Genomic DNA, 20,057 nt, shown 5'->3' on the forward strand with positions numbered 1-20,057 from the left:
TGACGTCACAATCTTTAATTTGGAAAGGAAAGAAGAAAATAAAAATTGTGTAGTGTAGAAGTAACTTTAATATATATTAATATTTTTATTATTTAGAATCAAATGGAGAAACCCTTTTTATTGTTTAATCTCTTGTACTACTGAATAGTGAATACACACTTGTCACTTGGACTCTCATATATCTCTTCTCGCTCTAGCTAACCTATTTACCACTCACAAACATCTTACATCATGACTAATAGTACTAAAACTATAAGTCTATAATTAATAATAAAGTCTATATTAATATATAATGTTAATCAGCGTAACAATAACTTGAAAGTATGTATTATCCCGTGGGTTGGCCAAAGGTCCTCCAATTCCCTCAATTGGAGTCGGGAAAGCTTCAACAGGTTATTTGTAATTTAGACAAGATTCTATGTGCCATTCTTACTTCCGACTCCTTACTCATTTGGTATATCAAGGTAGGAAGGGCTGATCTTCTCCATAATGGATCACCCTATTGCATTTTGATAGTACATCCATTCCTTTCATTTCTCTCTCATTTTTAGCCCTGTGTTCCTATCATTTGCCATCGCAGATGCGAAAATTCCCTGGAAGAACTTGGAAACAATGTATCTGTTCAATGGAAACCTGATTCATCTATGCTCATCGTCTCTGTAACTATCATCATGATGCATTCGGCATTTTGTGTGTAGTGTTGATACGTCATTCTTTTTTTATTTTCTTTTATTTAGACGTCCAAAAGCCATCTCATTGTCTATGAGCTCGTTGTTCCAACAAATACGAAAACCCTCTACGAATTGGTAGAGTCTTCCTATCCAACCTTTAAGAGAGAAAGTGATGAACTCTTTATCAAAGAAAATATTCCTCCCCCCTCATCTTTTCAAAGGCCTATGAATTTGAAATTGAGGGTGGAATATCTGACGTTGTAGCCATTCGTGAAGAGCTCATGATTGCAACTTGCGATGGAAAGATCCTTCGCTACTCCTGGCAGGGGGGAGGAAAAACGTGATTTTTCATTAAATCTAAAACGAATACCATTCTGTACGGATCAACAAGTCATCAGAGCTGTTCCACTTGCTGATCCAGGTGTCTTTGTTAAAAATATTAAATATTCTCCACTTCTTGGTGGATATGCCATTGTATTAAATGATGGACGAGCCGGCTTTCTTGCTTCTACGGATTCCAAATTTGACCCAAATGTAAGGAATTGTTAAATTTTTAGCTTCTTTTTCGTAAATGAAACGATCAATTCTCCTATAATTTAATACGCAGTATTTTAAGCTAATTTATTATTGTTAATTAAATATAATTCTATTTGAGTAGACTGTTACTGGTATATGGGCAATGCATTTAGAGGATGCAACAACGGTGGCCCTGAATCACAAATACAAGCTCATAGCTTTTGGAAGGAAAAAGTATGATCAAAGTTAATTTATTTTAATAAAGTAATCAATAACCTCTACTCCAGCTCCCATGGAATTTTGTACAATATTGATGAAATGACAGGAGGGTTATCTGAAGTTCACAAACTTATTCTTTCTACACACGACTATCCTGGATTTCCTGGATCTGTAACTACACTCAGATGGACTCCCGACGGAACTGCACTTGCTATGGTCTGGTCCTTTGGAGGATTTTCCATTTGGTCAACATTTGGGGCAATGATTATGTGTTCATTATGTTGGGATTATGGCATTCATGTCTCTGATCCTGTTATTCAGAATCCTCTTTGTATTAAATCGCTAGATTGGACTGCTGAAGGGTATCAACTTTGGATGATCAATGCTGAAAAGCGTACAGAAAGAAAGAGTGATCCAGAATTCGCTCCTTTTCCAGATAAGGATAGAAATGGAGCAAAAAAAGAGTCCAAATTATTCGCCTTTGCTAATAAAGCTCTTGTTATTAATTTTGCAAAGAGTCCAATGACTGTTAATCCCTGTATGAGTAAACAACAGCACATATATCTCCAAGCAGAAGATCGGATATACATCAATCTGGGTAGAATCAGCTCTGTTAATGTTGATGAAGAAACTGTCATATTAAGTACAATAGAAAACGGCATTAATTTACACCCCCCACTACCTAAGAATGATTGTAATAACCATTTAGCTCTAATGTCTGCTGGTGCTAAATCCTGGAATACAATTAATATCCCTCATAGTTATATCGGAAATAGCTATCCTATTCGTGTAAGTGATAGCAAGATCCCTTGTAAATACTTTTTGATTGTATATTCATGGATTTGTATTTTTAGTATACTGCACTTGATGATGAGTGCGAATATCTAGCTGTTGCTGGACGTACCGGTATTGCTCACTACTCTCTTATTCAAAGAAAGTGGCGACTTTTCGGTAACGAAACTCAGGAAAAGGATTTTATTGTCACAGGTGGCTTAATATGGTGGAAAGGAAATATTATTATGGGGGTATACAATTTTTCATTGCAACAAGATGAAATTCGCATTTATCCCAAGACTGAGAAGCTTGATAACTTGTACTGCAGAGTTGAAAAAATAGAATCCCAAGTGATTTTGCTAAATACATATAATGATAACCTCATAGTGTATACAAGTGATAATAGTATTACTTTGTATACCATGAAACACTCTTCACCTCCAGCCAGTGAGTACACTAATAATAATTAATCGTTATTCATGAAAAATTAAAAGAAAAAAAAAAGATTAATTTAACAAATTATTATTATTTCAGTTTCTTCAGTAACGTTGACAAAAAGATACGAATTTGACTGCAGAGATATACAGGGTTTTACCTTTCACCCTGCTTGTGTTATTCTAGTGGCATTAACTAACATACGAATTGAGACATCACGTTTCAGTACCAATAATAGAGATTCCGTCCCTCGTGAAACGTCTGTTTATCCTCCTTCAATTCCTGAAGCTCAACAGACTTCAAGTCTTAGTATCATAATGAATGTTCATGGCAGAGTTATGATGATCAAAATTGAAAAGGATGATACCAATGAGTATCATCGAAAACTTAGTCTTCCCACTGTTTTGGTTTCCAATTGTGAAACAATATGGTTTCCAAAGGATACAAATTTAGAAAAACCACATTTAACTGCATCCCTTTGGTTGTATTGCGGATCACATGGTATGAAGGTATGGCTCCCTGTTTTTCCAAGAGAAGGTGATGAAGCTCATACTTTCATGTCGAGGCGGATCATGTTGCATTTTCCATTGAATAAGTTTTATCCTCTTGGTAAGGAATTAAATAATAAGATTACAGGTCAATTATTATTACATGGATAATATTATATTGTTTGTATTAGCCATTCTGTTTGATGATGCTATCATTCTTGGTGCCGAAAATGATACGATTTTACTTGGAAATGACACAAATTCAACAATTTCTCTTCCTTATTCCACACTTGAACGCACTGTAAGACACACTTAAATAAATATTTACATGGATTTACTCACTATAGTTTTTTTTTGTTATTTTATAGAGTTTATTATTTTTGCATCCAATTTTACGCCAGTTAATAAAGCGTAATCTTGGCTTCCATGCTTGGGAAATTGCTCGTACCTGCATGATGTTACCTTACTTCTCCCATACATTAGAATTGCTTTTACATGAGGTACTGGAGGAAGAAGCGACTTCAACAGAACCCATTCCTGATGCATTACTTCCATCTATTGTTAGTTTCATTCAGGAATTTCCTGTATATCATCAAACTATTGGGAGATGTGCTCGTAAAACGGAAGTCGCTCTGTGGCCCCATTTGTTTTCAACTGTTGGAAGCCCAAGAGCCCTATTTACTGAATGTCTCAACTGTGGAGATTTAGATACTGCAGCCACTTATTTACTTATTTTACAAAATCTTGAGCCTCCTTCTGTAGCACAGAATCACGCTACTCTTCTTTTGGATGCAGCATTGGACCAAACCTATTTCAATTTGGTAAAAGAACTTGTTAGATTTTTAAAAAAGAATAGATCCTGATGATGCTGGTGGCCCTAGACAATTAAGTACAACTAATCCTTCTTATGGTCCTGTATCTCATAAAGTCGAAGGGCCGGAGGATGAAATTTCAATCTTATTAGGGACCTTGCAAGTTCCTCGAACTAGATCCGCAAGTGTTCCTATAAAGACAACATCTTCCCCAAAAGTAAGTAACTTTTTAATTGTTCATATTTACAAACTGATTTTCATTGTTTTTCTAGGAAAAAATATCGAACAATAGCATCAATACAAGTAGTCATCGGCCCGGAGATGTTACAAAAAATACAAATCAAAATCGAACCCGCAAAACTTCTTCGGGGGGATCAAAAGATGCCGATAAATCATCTTCTCTAGAGTATTTATCCCCTGATGAGTTTTACATTGATGTTATTTTACAGAGACATGCTCGAAAGCTATTGTCAAATTGTAGACTTTTCGACCTTGGAACTTTTGCTGCTCAACTGGATTTTCATACAGTAACATGGTTAAAAAAGGAAGCCAATCGTGCGGCCCGTCTTGACAATTATTTACAAGCATTAAAGAAAATTCATGCTGACTTCAATTGGCCTTTTCCCATTTTCTTTCCTAACTCTGTGATGGAAACAGAAAATGGCATAAACACGACTTCCTCCTCATCACTCGTTGCCCCCTCTCAATCTGAAGACGAGATATCTTCATCATCTGGACTCCCTCAAGTTCAAGTTGATTCAGGTTATCAATCTCGGCCTCCCACGGAGAATGGTAGAGAAGTAGGCGGAGGAGAGCTTGGAATTCTATCCGAAAAAACAATTAATGCCATGCTGAGACCTCATAGTGGTTATAGAGGTAAGATATTTAATACGATAATGATTAATAAAGGCACAATACATATTTTTATTAATTCGTTCTTGGTAGAAGATCTGTCTATAGCAAGTGAAGACGTGAGTTCTATTGCTGGTGGAATTGAAGATAACTCGGTTTTAGAAGAATGGGCTAACAAATCAGAATCTATATCAAAAACAGTTTTATCAAAAAATGAGAATTTTGTTCAGCAAGATGTAGAAAAAAAAGGTTCACCTAGATCAGAAGTTCAGTTGAGGTAATTATATTCTATCGATTAGGATTTTTTTTTTATCCTTTCTATTTTAGATACTTATTACAAATTATGATGGAAGCCAATTGTTTAGAAATTGCTTCTTTGATTTCTGTGGTACTTAAGGACTATCTTGCCCTGATTCGCATTGTCAACGCAGCAAGGAGTCCACCTAATGATAAAACTGTAGTTTCACGTTTGTATCAAAATCTGAAGGCTATAGAAGCATGGGCTCAGTCTGAATGGTATGTTTTCTATAAATTTGTTTGTCCTTATAAAATTTTATTTGAATTTTTAGTCATGGATACACTCCTTTTTTCAATCGCATACAACCACAATTAAATAGTTTAAAAGCCTTTCTCCTTCAAATGCCACAAGTACCAAATATACCAAGGCAATCATCTGCTAATTCAAGCCTCCTGAAAGGTGGAGCAAACAAACATCTTAATTTAAATCGCTCTTTGTCTATGGGTGACTACCCTAAGGATCCTGGAGTGAAAATAGATTTGTCAAAATATTCACCTTCCAAAAAAAGCCACTATGATGCTACTGAGAGTAATGATATCAAAGAAAAGGGCTCTTCCCCATCTGAGGAAATTGTTGAGTTACCAACGGTTGATGAAGATGGCTCCTGCATTATATCATAAAAAAAATTATCAATTGTTGTTATTTTGATTAATTGTAGTTATTTAAAGCAAATGTCCTATTTTAATTATGTTATATATTTCTACTGTGATTTGTTTTTATAAGAAGAAAAATTTGTAGACACTTTAATTGTAATACTTATGTATTGGTTGACTATGGTATGAAAATTTTATAAAAATAAAAATCTACACACTCATTCATTATTAAAAATATACCAATGAACAATTGTTATTAGTTAATCCAAGGACTACTATAAGTTGTAATCCTACTCAACGCCAGCTTGACGAGGCTTCCTTTGCTACCAGAACACTTTTTTCCCTCGACAGGAGTCGCTTTTGAAATACCATATATTTTTTTAATCAGGGCCCATGGTTTACTCCATAGAGAAAGAAATATATCTCTATGGTTTATTCTTACAGGACATATAAAAAGTCCCAAGATTACTGAAGAAACGGAGTTAACTTTATTTTGATTTTTTTAACTAAGATTTTATAATGATCATCATACAAAACTTTCACTCATATTAAAAATAAGATAACAAATTTATCTTAAATCTCCTTTCTGATATCCCATAATACATCCACTCACAGGTTGTGCAAAGCACTGCAGGTTCAAGAAGTGGATCATTATCCACCGCCATCGCTTTCCTGAGCATCAATGATCCCTTTCCATATCCTATAATACTACCGGGTTGAGCAAGTGAACAGCTATTTGGAAAGGTGGATCATTAGCCACCGTCACCGCTTCATTAAGCATCAAGAACCAACATTATTCACACAACTCAAGGGATTGAACTTTATTTTGGTATAATACATATTGAGCTCTGTAAAGGTATGTGTAACTTTGTTGGTGGTTTATGCCCGTCATGCGGCTCCTCTGCAACTGGAGGGTTGAGGTGTTTTTTTATACTAAAATGTAAACCAAAAAGGCGAGCAATTTGAATGAACGTGATAAAATGTGGGTATATCAGGATGACTATAACAACAAGTAAAGATCTAATAAAAAATTTCATTAGAATAGTTGTTCCTATTTAATGAAATTAGAACTATTTCATATAGGTACATTTTATTACTTTCTTCAAAATAGAAAAAAACAAAAACTTATTTAAATATACTTTTCAACATGAAATTTAATTATTTCAAAAAATTATCTTTTTGCACATAACTAACATAACCTAATTTTTTACATTAATATTTATACTTAATATATCCTAAACATAAACAAATTCACCAAAAAACTACTTTTGCAGCATGTTGTGCTATTATGCCATTTGTACACCATTGCATAACTTCCAATAGCTGAGATGACAACAGCTATTATCTCTTCAGTAGCTAAGGGCTCATAATTTGTAATTTTGCTGGCAATAAGAGCTCTGGAATTCAATAACGCTAATTCCAACGCCTTCGTCTTTCCCGGGTATCCCTTTTGTTTTGAAAGCCAAAAAAAAACCAGTGTTTTTGTGAATTTTGATTCTTTGCCATCTAGTCCCTTTACGTATAAGAAAATAAATAGTTAAAGAATTCAAACACTGGGATAATCTACGAAAGCGTGTATGGAGGAGTTATTACTTATTACTTATTAGTTTTTCCATAGTCTTTACATAGACTATTATACAAAATGAGACCAGCCAAGATTTGAAACTGCGCAGTAAATTTTTTGTCTTCATAAATATATAGTAAGGATCTCTATTTTTTTATCCCTAAATTTCGGGAGATCTAAAAGTTTTATAAAATGTTCACATATCACTGTAATATTATTCTTAAAATCTTTCGAATATAACATTTTCAAATTATTCTAGTTTATTGTTGGCTTCTCAAAGAACACTGGCTTTATTTTATAAGAGTTTTTATCAATGAGAAGGATAAGAGGAAGACCGTTTGGAGATCCAAAACGTAAGTTAGTTAGACGCTGAACGATGAAAGTGAAAGAGTACTTTAACTAAAAGAAGGATTCCGTTTTTATGAATTAACAGACAATAATACTTCGATAAATTAGGATTGAAAAGGAAGGAGAAGAACTGGAATCTTATCTTTATCTGAAGCCTCTAATGTTCAGGGTGAGAGATAAAAATTAATAAAATAATTATTATTATAGATACCTAACATGGATGTCAACAGCTGACGGATAACTCTCCTTTTCTTTACCAATTGAGTATCAAGTTATTATATAGGTTCGTGGAGTCAAAGTATGCAATTTAATGAAAACTGCTAAAAGAAAAACACATAAGAACTAAAAAAACAGTAGTGTTAATTCAAATATCATTGTTTATCATTGGCATCAAGTAGGATTTAATCAAGGTGTCTTTTTCGAATCATAAAGCCATTTGATGGAGTTTAATCAAAATTTATTGGAAATCTGTCAATTTGATCTAGTTACATATGGGGTGAAATGTTCCAGGCTTTGCAAATAGATGGCGTTTTTTTCCTTTATCTGATTTTTAGTCAGTACGAACCTGACAAATGTCATGACAAAGACGAGACTAAGACGAAACTTTGACGAAGACGAAACTCTGACGAAGACGAAATAAAAGATAACTATGACAAAATGTAACAAAGACAATATTATGAGGCAGACGAAATGATGACGAAGACTATTGGCTGACAAAGACGAGACGAGACAAGACGTTAACGAAACGAAGACGAAACGAAACTGAAAATGGCTGACGAAGTTAACACTGCATACCAGTGGCAAAGTTCTTTAGTTTCGAAAATCCTTATCAGGTAAGGAGCTATAAAATGCAACAAGTTTCCCTTCTCTGTGCTTCTTTTTCAAAAAATAATTTGCTGTAAATCAATGAGCTCCAACTGGTACATCATCAAGGTTACAATGAAAAAGATTCTGAAACTGAAGAATGTCACTCGCAATTCTGTCAAGATCTGAAAAGCTCTTCAAAAACCCTTCCTCACTCCAGCCAAATTTTTTCCTCCATCCCTTGTAACACGTTGAAGCTGATTCCACTAAAAACTAAAGTCTTGCAAAGTTTTTTGAACATCCATAAATATGTCTTTCCCATTTGATATTCCATGCATACTGTAAAAGTATGCCAACTCTTGCGTTATCTGAAAGTCCAAATTGAAACTACGAATTAAAACGAGAAGTTGTAAAGTACTCGAACGATAAGTAGACTCATCCAGCGCCAGAGAATACCACAAATTTTTTGCAGATTTGAAGCACTATATTATCTCCAAGTATTATCTATTCTCCGCATAACTGAACTTGCCTAAAGGCTGATACTTCTAAACAAATCGGATTTCTCAAGACGCAAGTCATTTGCTATTCCATCAAACATTTCATGAAGTTGCCATGAGTAAACGGTTTTCCTCGTTCTGCCATCTTATACACTATTTTGTAACTTGTAAGAGTGACAGATTCATTTTCAGCAACCTTTATCTTGAAGAAGTTTCTTTGAGTTTCTAGACCACATTTGATGGACTCATATTTTTCAGAGCGTAACTTTCCAGAAAACTTTAAATATGTTGATGGATGTTTTGTTTCATAGGGACGCCTAAGCCTGTATTCTTTCCAAACTGCAACACTTTCGCTCTATATTACGCAACTGCTGGTTCTTTGTTTCTACATAGAAATACTTTATTGCCCACTCTTCATTGAAAACGCGACACTCGGTGTCCACCTTTCTTATTTAGTAGCCATTATGAAGGGTGAATTAAAAGGGATCCGAAAAAGAAAGAACGGGAAAGATGCGTAATTGTGAGATACCCAAATAAAGAGGGAGGAAATGAATCTCGCTCCTGCAGGTGCTACATGTACATTGAATATATATTTCTAGAAATACACAAAACAGGACAAAAGTACTCTATAGTTATTTACAAAATAATATGCATAAAATACACTACAACAATAATAAGATACATAGCAATCAGGATCTTCTAGTATTCTAAACATAATATTCAAATTTAAATTTTATCACAAAGTTTCATGTTTCCTACGTTTTATCAATCAAATCCAAATACGGTTGGCGGGACAGATGAACTGACGTTGGGGATCTGATCTGGCTCGCGGGCAGTAGTTTTGGTGACTCCTGCTCTAGAGCTTCATTCTACAACACTCTTTTGATGATAGTTAATGCCTGTGTTGGTCTCAGGTGGTGATGGTGATGAGAGATAGCTTGCAAGATAAGATTCGTCCACTTTGATGGGATAGTATCATCTTTCAACCGCCTGTGAATATACATGTGTGCACGTCTAAAACTGAACACTCTGAAATTTTTAAAATATTTAAATAATTCTGTAATTTTTAAAGTGGTTGTTGTGTCTTGACGAGGGAGAGACAAAAACTTATTTATAGTAGGAGAGATCCAGGATGACCGAGAGACATGAGGAGAAGAAATGCGTGGAGGAGTTAAACACTTTTTACAGGAACATCTGTATTATTTATTATACAAAACCATACCCTAATTTATTTACAAAATGCATGACTATTTATACTACGTAAAATACAGTACTTATAATACATACAAGAAGATAAGAACATGAAAGGAAATATGAAATACATAACAGTGGTCGACGAATTAATTTATTTAACATGAAAGATGAGAGTCTTACACACAAACCTATTCAATATGGCCACCCATGTTCTCCACTACCAACTCCAGCCTGGACCGGAACATGCTGCATGACTTGGCAGTGAAGCTCTGGTCGAGGTTGGCTCAGGCATTCTTGAGGGCAGACTTCAGCTGGTCCTTGGACTTGTATTGGACTCCCGACTGCATCCCCTTTAAACGCCTTACCACTGCGAAGTAAAGCGGCAAACAATCAGCCGAGTGAGGCGGCCAAGAATTCCGATCGAAGAAGGATGGAGTCTCAATCTGAAGGAACTCTTGTGTAAAGTTGCAAGTGTGGCAGCTGGCACCGTCCTGCTGCCAACACCACCTGTCCCCGTAAGTAGGCCTGGCCCAAGGGAACACTTTGTCCTTCAAGTATTGGCAGTACGTCTCAGAGTTAAGCCTCTCGTGGTCCTCCAAGAAGATGAGATCCTATTTCTGACCGTCGGGCGCAACAACATCCAGGACCTGGAGGTTGTCGAAGTGCCGTTCCTTACCCACATGCACCACGTCATCATCCCTAGCACCTTGTAGACCTTAAGGCCAAGATCTTTCTTAACTCGCAGGTCCATGGTCCTTCTGCTGACGTTGAACTCCCTGGAGAGGCTGCTGACGGTGACCTTGCCTCTCTTGTCCTCGACAGACTTTTTTACGGCAGCAACCATTTCGTCCGACCTTCGAGACCTTGACTTAGATCTTGTGATCGCCTCAGAAGTCCCTTTGGCTACCACGCTGTAAATGGTGGTGCGGCTGCAGTTCAGAACCTTGGCAATTTCAGTGGGAGTTTTTCCCCGCCCGGAAAGTTCCAAAATTGAGACTCGACGTCTCTCCATATTATCGGCTGTTGTTTCACTGTTGCTATTTAGATTTTGCTGGAGTTTTGTTTATAACTAGTCAAGACCCTTGCCTCGAAGTATAAATCGGTTTCAACTTAATAAAATCACGAATAAGTGTATGATGTAAAATTTAAAGGAGTGTTCAGTTTTAGACGCGCACACCTATGTATCATTTATAAGTATCATTGATTACTAAAATTACAAGGGTAGAAATTACAATATTAAATTAAATAATTTAGAATTTGAAGGGAATGTATCTGAAATATCCTATAATTTCGTTGTCCAGACAACTAACACTTATCACACAGTGCTTTTAAAAATATTTTAAAGGAATTTAACCAAAAAACGAGTCGTCTCAGGGATTCACAAGCATATGTATAGTATTAGGGAGCATTGCTTACCTTAGTTAGAGTGGTTTTCCTTTATTACAGGATTTATCTACTTATTCAATGATAAAATCAGTCACTTTAAAATGCAAACTACATAATTGTGAATTTGCTGTTGGTGTCTAGTCAATTGTATCTCTTGGCATGGTCCTAAGCTGGTTGGTTATTTTTTTGGTTTCTTTTATAAGGAATTTGGGAAAGCTCACATCCAGACCCTTTGTAATGCTGTCATGCTTCCCTCCAGAAGCAGGACACTTGTACACTAGTATTAATTAAGAAATTAATAATGATAACAAAACAAATCAATTGATTAATTTTTGTGAACCACGTTTTCCTTTGTTATAATTTATAAAACAAAGGAAGAATCATAGCCTCTGTGTTTGGTTTTAGTATTCCTTGATTGAGTTCAAGAGAATAATTAGAAATTCAAAGAATATTAAATGTCGTTATGTCAAAAAAAGAAACAGAAAATTAACGAGGTCAGTCTGATCATTTGAAAAATGTCTTGGCGGAGAACAGCTTAGCTGTCATGACGTTTCATAAAATTAGCTGCGAGTAGCAACGTTATGAAGGAAATAAACACAAATCCCACACCGTAACTAGTAAAGATATGTGAACAAATTTCAGCAGTGTCGATCATCATTTCTACTCCGAGTCCAACAAGGAATTACACTTATAACTACACAACAAATTCTCAGAGTTATTATTCGTCTTACACGCACTAGTGAATAATGATTATTTTACGCTAATTCTTCTCTTTAATAATAATAAATGACAGCTTTGTTAAAGCTTCAGATTTCATATTTGTATAACCTCTGAGAATCAATATTCCTGGGTACGTTGTCCACTGAGCTACGGCTATTTCTTGCATACTTAAAAAAATTGAAGATTTTTGATGAAATTAAATTAATAAAATTTTGAAAATAATGACCATCATCACATTCGGAAGTAACAATTTCAAGGCATTCTGTCCTTTCACAATTTCATCGAAAGCCGTAAGAAGCAGCACCGTTCTTGGGAATTAAGATGACAATATTTAATGCCTTGCAATGAAAGATATGGTAAAGCAGATTGAAAATATGAACCACGATTGAATATAATATACCACTTGGGTTTTTGGGATCACCTTTATTTTATTTATTTATTTCATATAAAAAGGAATCGACTTTATTTTGACTACCAAAATAAATTAAATAAACCAATCCACAAAGTCTTATGGTATCATTGTTTAAAATACAGATGTGATTCTGATTTGCCTGGTTTATTAGGATTTTTGAGGGTATAACGTAAGTATTTATTAGCAAAATGTTTAATGAAGATATACTACGTACAATTGACTTAGACGTTTTTTATCCGTTACAGTAGATTTGAAAACGTCCCACTCCATGAAATCGTCATACATTTATATTAAATATACAAAATTAAACAATTATAATCATATAACTAATAATAACAATAACTTATAAGTACAGAATATTGAAATAATATATTGATCTTAATAATATTTTCTTGGTCTGACATCGGAATTCAGTTAAATATGTCATAACTTTAGGTTGCAAAACATAAATCAGACGTCGAGTTTAATCAAAAAGAGCTCCACCCCTTTTTCTTCATGTGGAAGTTGCTATATAATACACTTGTGCACAGGATAGATATATCTCTACCGATGAGATCTAACTAATTATTAATAATAAAGTAAATGTAAAAAATCATTAAATTAGACAATAAATATACTAATAAAAAAATGTTAGAAATAAATCCATCTTAAAGATTTAGAGCAAAAGCTAATTATGTAGTAATGTCCGGCGATATTACTCTTTATTAAGAGCATCAAAAAAGATATTTTCCCCTTTATTTATGCTTATATAACAACATACTATTATCATGAAGGATATACACAATTGCTAATTATAATGCTACACCCAATGTAACTACCCCGTTGTTGTGACCATTTAAGCAGTTGTTTTTGCCTTTTATGATTTTTCCGAACACCATTTCTCGGAGCCTATCAACCATAGCTAAGCCTTAAGTGATAAAAAAGTAATATTTATTGACTATGTAATATTGGAAAACCTAATTATCATAACCAAGTCTTTAAGTGAAGAAACTAGTCTCAGACAAACTAGTTGCGAACCATCCAAAGCTACTACCCCCGTTGTTGTGACTATTTAAGCAGTTGTTTTTGCCATTTAATGAGTTGTGTATCATAATTCTTGATATGTTTAGCTAAAAAAAATCCTATTTTATGGTTATATTTAAAAAAAATTGAATACTCTTTTTTCTTAATGACCCGCATTGACTTCGCTAAATTTATAAAACTGATATTAAACATCTATCGATGCAGAATGTATTAGACTTCAGTCTCTAGATAAAATTCTCGTAAGAAAGATTATAAGTTTAGTTTTTGATATATATGTAATAAAGGATCATGAATAACCCTCAAAGTCTTGAATATTATATTTCGATTCAAATGCATATTATTAATTGTTTAAGTATCTATCTCACGAAAAAAATATACCATGAGGGTTTAAATTTCAGTAATTATTATCCTAAAACCCCCCCCCAAAAAATTCAAATGACCTTGAAAATTACTAGTTTTAGGGAGTTGTAATTTCAGTTGACAAATAAATCTTATGTAAAGTCTCGAAATATCTTTTGAAAAAAGATAAAGAGATTCGAAATTCAACTCAAATTTAAAAAAAGAAAGGACCATAGATTCTGCTTACGATAAACACCGGAATGCCCTTGTATCTCGACACAATATTCTTCGAGACCCCAATAAAAAATTGTCTTGTCTTCGTCATGAAAAAAACCTTCGTTAACGAATACATTTCGACTTGTTTTGTATGATGCAAGTAACACTCCTAGGATTTAACTGGAAAATCTATCAATTAATAGAATAAATACTATCACAAGGCTTCTTGTACCTCGCAAACTTTAATCTGAAAAAATGAATAAAAAAACAAAATCAGTTAGTAGTTAGGTACTTTTTCGAAACAGTTTAACCACCCTTGAAGTAACATATGTTAATTGTTCAAAGCTTAATAACAACTAGTTCGAGTTCAACCAATCAAGGTTCCCAACAGCAATAAGGGGAACTGGAAAGAGAATTAGAAAAATCAAGAGCTGGCAGAAAATACATAGTGAACTTCTATTTCAGTGAGATAACAGTATGTTACATTTTTTAGTTGAAACATTTTGCTTATTTTCTTGAAAATAGAAAATAATGGTTCTAGGTAATTTTATCACATAATAATAATTTAAGTATGTTTTTAAATGGGCATTCAGAAATACACATAATAACTACAATTTTTTTCTTTGTAACGTGATTATTATTCTCTAATTGAATAGGTCTGTAAAATTATAAAATGTAATGTTTTTTGAATAATAGTAAACACATAATCCTTACACAAATCCTTAAACGGAGGAAACAATCATTATTTAGTTAGGATTTCATCGAAAGTTCCTTTAGTTAATCATCCATCAGTATCAATCAAAGGTCAAGAGCTAATTCATGAATTTATTAAAGTCTATATTATATTAATTCACGTGAGACTGATCACGATATGAGCTCATCTATTTCTTCGTGAGTCAGTCCTTGGTGAATAAAATGTATACTCCGAAGGTTGAATTTCTTTACGATCACCATCTAAAATATTAAATAAGGATGATAGTCAGTCGAACCTCGTTTATGAGTCCTCAACGAATAAAGAGGCAAGAAGACGAATACATGGATTCCACTTGGGAAACGAACCTTGTTCATGAATACACAAATTAAAAAAAAAGAGTCGTTTAGTCGAATAATTAATTAGATTATTATCTTTTATCAAATCAAGCAGTTTGCTTTGTTACGTAGATATACTAAAGGTTGTTTATGTCAACCTATGTATTTTCTAAAAGACGTTCACTCTTCATATATATTAATAGTGATCCCTGGATAAGACTAAAGCCAAGTGAGATGAATCCAAGAAAAGAGATGCAACTTTGTGATTTATTTAATCTCGTTGATAGTAAAAATAGATACGGTGGAGAAATAAGAGGCTATTCACCATCCTCGGAAAAGAGCTATGATTCATCAATAAATATTCCATTCTTTCTATCGATGAAATTTTGTTCCATTTCTTAAAGACACATCTAAGGGGACGATTATGATTCATTGACAACCCACAAGTCTATGAGTCCTATCGAAATAGATTCAGCATCCCAGATCCGTGATTTCTTACTCCTTCTCCTTGGTTATAATAATATATAAACAGTACAAGATTACAGATTACCCCTTTATCATTATTCCTTTTTTCTTCTTCTCCTATGTTATATAATTAATCTGATCGAGATACAACTGTAAAGTTCGAGCCGATAATAGAAAAACATAAAAAGGTGGCCAAGATGTCATACGACAAAATCCAAAGATATATTTTACTATAGGACTTGAATAGCTCAAGCAACCTATTAAAAGTGCGTGCTGTTTTCTTTAGTTATATTCAATACATAGAAGTGAAGTGAAGAAAATATTATTCAGTTAATTTGGACATCAATTAATTATAATTATAACTCACTAATCAGAATTGGAAATTCCAACATGGGTTGTAGTTAACGTTTATTAAATTGAGACTTCGAACTCCAGGAGGACTCGATTTGGACTAAGAAAAGAAATTTCAGATCTTTCCTAGAAGAACATAATCCATTTCTTTGAATTTTAATAAATATATTGAAAGTTCAATCTCACTAGCCGACGAATGTTTCAGAGTGTAAAAAGTTTTCTTGCTTAAACCTAATTTATTTAAGTTATCCTATTTACAAATCCAGTTAACAAATTGTTTGAAAATAATAAGGGTTTCACAATCCCTAAAATCAACAACTGCCCTTCTATTATCTTTCAAACGATGGCTTCGGATTTATTTTTTAAATTTATGCGACACCAGAACTCTTTTATCAAGGACAAAAAGTTTGCCTTTTCTCCCCATATTAAATTCATATTTTCATACGTCCTCAGAGTCATGAAAAAATACAAATAGCTAGTTTGACTTTAGCTTGCTCAATGGTTCGTGGATTAATTACTTTATCAGTTAATTTGTGCGCATACTTCACTGGAAAGAACTTTGAATGATTTTTGAATATGTTGAAGAATGTTTTTGTAGGCTCCAAGGTTAAAGAAATACAAGGTTAGACTATCATGTAATCGGACTTACTAGAATTTTTAATTTGATGTATCGTACCAACTGCAGGCCAAGATAGGCAGATTTTGACAAAAACGCAGCCACTTATAGTCTATGACGTCACTATTACTAGAATTTTCAATTAAAATTATCGTACCTACTGCTGGTCAAGATAAACAGATTTTGAGAAAACACGCAACCACTAATATAATATGACGTCACTAACAAAAGCGTGGTGGAAATCAAACATCAGTCGTACACGCGTTATGGTATAAGTGAGTTATCTTATAACTATAGTTGATAATATTGTAGAGAAAAAACGCGTGCAAGGAGGAGGGGGGAAAAAAGACATATGGTATCATTGTTTAAAATACTGATGTGATTATCATCTGCCTGCTTTATTATGATTTTTGAGGGTATAACGAATGTATTTATTAGCAAAATATTTAATGAAGATATACTACGTATAATTGACTTCGACGTTTTTTATCCGTTACAGTAGATTTGAAAACGTCACACTCCATGAAATTGTAATTCATTATGAACCTTATTCTCAGAATAATAGCTAATGAAACGACAAGGTAGAGTATTTGAAATATATTTGAAGCTCAAAGTTTAAAACAGAAGGCTTTAATTAAATATAATCTACATACTAAAAAATAAAACATTAAACATTTAAGTTAAATATACAAAATTAAACAATTAAAATCATATAACTATTAATAATAATAAATTATAAATACAGAATATTGAAATAATAGATTGATCCAGATAATTTTTCCTTGTTCTAACATCGGAATTCAGTTAAATATGTCATAACTTTAGGTTGTAATACACAAGCGAGACGTGGAGTTTAATCAAAAAGATAATCACCCCTCTTCTTCATGTGGAAGTTGCTATATACAATTGTGCACAGGATAGATATATCTCTACCGATGAGATCTAACTAATTATTAATAATAAAGTAAATGTCAAAATCATAAAATTAGACAATAAATATATTAATAAAAAAATGTTAGAAATAAATTAATCGTAAAGATTTAGAGCAAAGCTGATTATGTAGTAATGTCCGGCGATATTACTCTCTATTAAGAGCATCAAAAAAGATTTTCCCCCGTTATTTAGGTATGCTTATATAACAACATACTATTATCATGAAGGATATACACAATTGTTAATTATAATGCAACACCCAATGTAACTACCCTCGTTGTTGTGACCATTTAAACAGTTGTTTTTGCCTTTTATGAGTTTTCTGAACACCACTTCTTGGAGCCCATCAACCATAGCTAAGCCTTAAGTGATAAAAAAGTAATATTTATTGACTATGTAATATTGGAAAACCTAATTATCATACCCAAGTCTTAAAGCGAAGTAAGTAGTCTCAGACAAACTAGTTGCAAACCATCCAAAGCTACTACCCCCGTTGTTGTGACCATTTAAGCAGTTGTTTTTGCCCTTTACTGAGTTGTGTATCATAATTCTTGATATGTTTAGCTAAAATAGAATCATATTTTATGGTTAGATTTAAAAAAAAATTGAATACTTACTATGAGATAGTACAAAATTCAGAGTTCCATTTAGATATTCGTAAATACTTTTTACTTATAACTTGATCGTCATTTGGTGTGGATGACTCAAAACATTTTTATATGTATTTCTATAAATGACATCAGTAACAACATCCTCCATTAATTTAATGATGGTTCATCGGGAAGGGATATGTTTACCCTTGTATTTCTCCATAAATTTTTTGAACGTAGATGATTAGCAATGGATAAGGTTATATTAGATGCAATAAGCATCGTTGTGAGATCAGAGTTAAAGTCTGACTTGATGTATTCATCGTTTATTTGATTTTATAGATGAATATCGATACTCTTATTATGAGATGAGGATAATGAGTGGCGTGTAATTCTAGACAGGGGACTAAAGGCACATTTATATCGACAAACTCGACAAGCCATCTGTTTCTCATCCGGTAAGTATTTTCCAAATTCCTAGGCCTCCATTTTCAGAAATCCAGACAGAAGGCGACGTTATTTTTTGCATTTTATTCAGTTCTCTATCAACTATCCCCATCTAATATTATTATATTAATATTGAATAATAAAGGCGGGAATGATAACGTTCATGATTGATAGAAGAAGATGTATATTATTTAATCAATGATGCCATAAGTATTTCTTCTTTTCTCCTCGCACGCTTTTCTATTCTTACCAAAATTATCACCCTTACTTATAACCTTGTATTTCTATGTATTAACCTTGGTAGGCTCCATGTTTTCTAGCCCTGTAAATTTCCCTTTTGAATATTCAATTTTTTGAATGACATACACTTCATCAATGAAAATAAGTACTTTATGATCTTTATGTTGTATTGATTTGAATCTGGTTTCTAGATATTTATATGATTCTAATTCTATCCCTTACATCAAATAACGTACCGTTAGTAATATAAGAAGGCCTTCCTTAAACATGTATTTATATAAATCGGGTGAAATATTTCCCCATAGAGAAACAACAGTCAAAAGAGTAGGAGAATAGTGTTTTCCTGTTAGGCTTTAATACCAAAAGAAACTGTTTCATAAGAACACTGATTGATTTAGCGATATCATCCTCAACATCTGAAAGAATATTCAAAATGCTTTCAACTTGTTTTTCAATGTATTTAATTGGATCAGGATTGGAATTTGTTTCAATACCCTTCAGAATTACTAGAATATTCAATACTTCGGAACAGGTATTGATTTTTTGTGAAGGCACTATATGGCTTACTATGGATAAAGGTAATAATTTATTTTCCTTATACATTTCAAATGTTAGGTTCGAGTCTATGACCGAACTAAAGACAATAGTTGGAGCTCCTAAAAAAATGTTTTAAATTATGCTCGTATTAGAAATCAAAAAATAATTGAATTACCTAAACTTGGTTTCTTAATAAGGAAGTACGTTAATGAAGTATCTTTGGAAATAAAAAGTACACTTGATGGAATATTGTTCTCTTTAATTTTTTCTTTTAATTCATCCAAGGTATAAATATCATCGGAATTTATCCATTCCTGGTTCATATGATTAATTTTTTGATTTTCTTCTATTAGCTGCTTTTTTTCTGTATTTCTACATTTAATGGATTTTTTAGAAAAATAACTTGGACGAGGGAATTTTAAAAGAATAGCACCCTTCTTCAATAATCGAAGTTTTAAAGGGTGGTCAGTATTTAAGCTTTGGTCTCTATAATTACTATCTGTGAAGTGAAGGGAAGATATTACTGTTTTTTTTATATTTATTGATTTGCCATCTGAAAGAAATACAAAGTTGAGAAAATAATTATATACTGTATAATTTAATTAATGAATTCCGATGTAACAGATACGAGTATAATACCTTGTGCCTAAGTGCTTGGAATGGCTATTTTCCATTTATTTATCATATC

At 33.2% G+C, this 20,057-nt stretch overlaps 1 protein-coding gene and 2 long non-coding RNA genes across 3 annotated transcripts; 1 reads left to right on the forward strand and 2 right to left on the reverse strand.

Moving 5' to 3' along the window:
• The first annotated feature begins 181 nt into the window (after window positions 1-181).
• Rich (Guanine nucleotide exchange factor subunit Rich) lies at window positions 182-5,895 on the forward strand. Its single transcript, XM_040715961.2, is given in 16 exon segments — window positions 182-464; window positions 552-659; window positions 738-872; window positions 875-997; window positions 999-1,205; window positions 1,330-1,421; window positions 1,475-2,195; window positions 2,261-2,627; window positions 2,715-3,224; window positions 3,295-3,404; window positions 3,472-3,948; window positions 3,950-4,132; window positions 4,188-4,791; window positions 4,861-5,044; window positions 5,095-5,283; window positions 5,337-5,895. Coding segments are annotated over 16 exon segments (4,500 nt in total). The 5' UTR covers window positions 182-323; the 3' UTR covers window positions 5,686-5,895.
• An 8,880-nt stretch (window positions 5,896-14,775) lies between these two features.
• LOC121120922 (uncharacterized) lies at window positions 14,776-16,636 on the reverse strand. Its single transcript, XR_011780851.1, has 4 exons — window positions 16,525-16,636; window positions 16,193-16,481; window positions 16,023-16,132; window positions 14,776-15,935 (listed from the first exon to the last, which is right to left on the reverse strand). It is a non-coding gene; the product is annotated as an uncharacterized lncRNA (long non-coding RNA).
• A 568-nt stretch (window positions 16,637-17,204) lies between these two features.
• Window positions 17,205-18,886, reverse strand: LOC139905835 (uncharacterized). Its single transcript, XR_011780909.1, has 3 exons — window positions 18,173-18,886; window positions 17,980-18,119; window positions 17,205-17,917 (listed from the first exon to the last, which is right to left on the reverse strand). It is a non-coding gene; the product is annotated as an uncharacterized lncRNA (long non-coding RNA).
• Between the last annotated feature and the right edge of the window lie 1,171 nt (window positions 18,887-20,057).

Source organism: Lepeophtheirus salmonis, chromosome 6 (genome assembly GCF_016086655.4).
Source record: "Lepeophtheirus salmonis chromosome 6, UVic_Lsal_1.4, whole genome shotgun sequence".
Taxonomy (NCBI): Eukaryota; Metazoa; Arthropoda; class Copepoda; order Siphonostomatoida; family Caligidae; genus Lepeophtheirus; species Lepeophtheirus salmonis.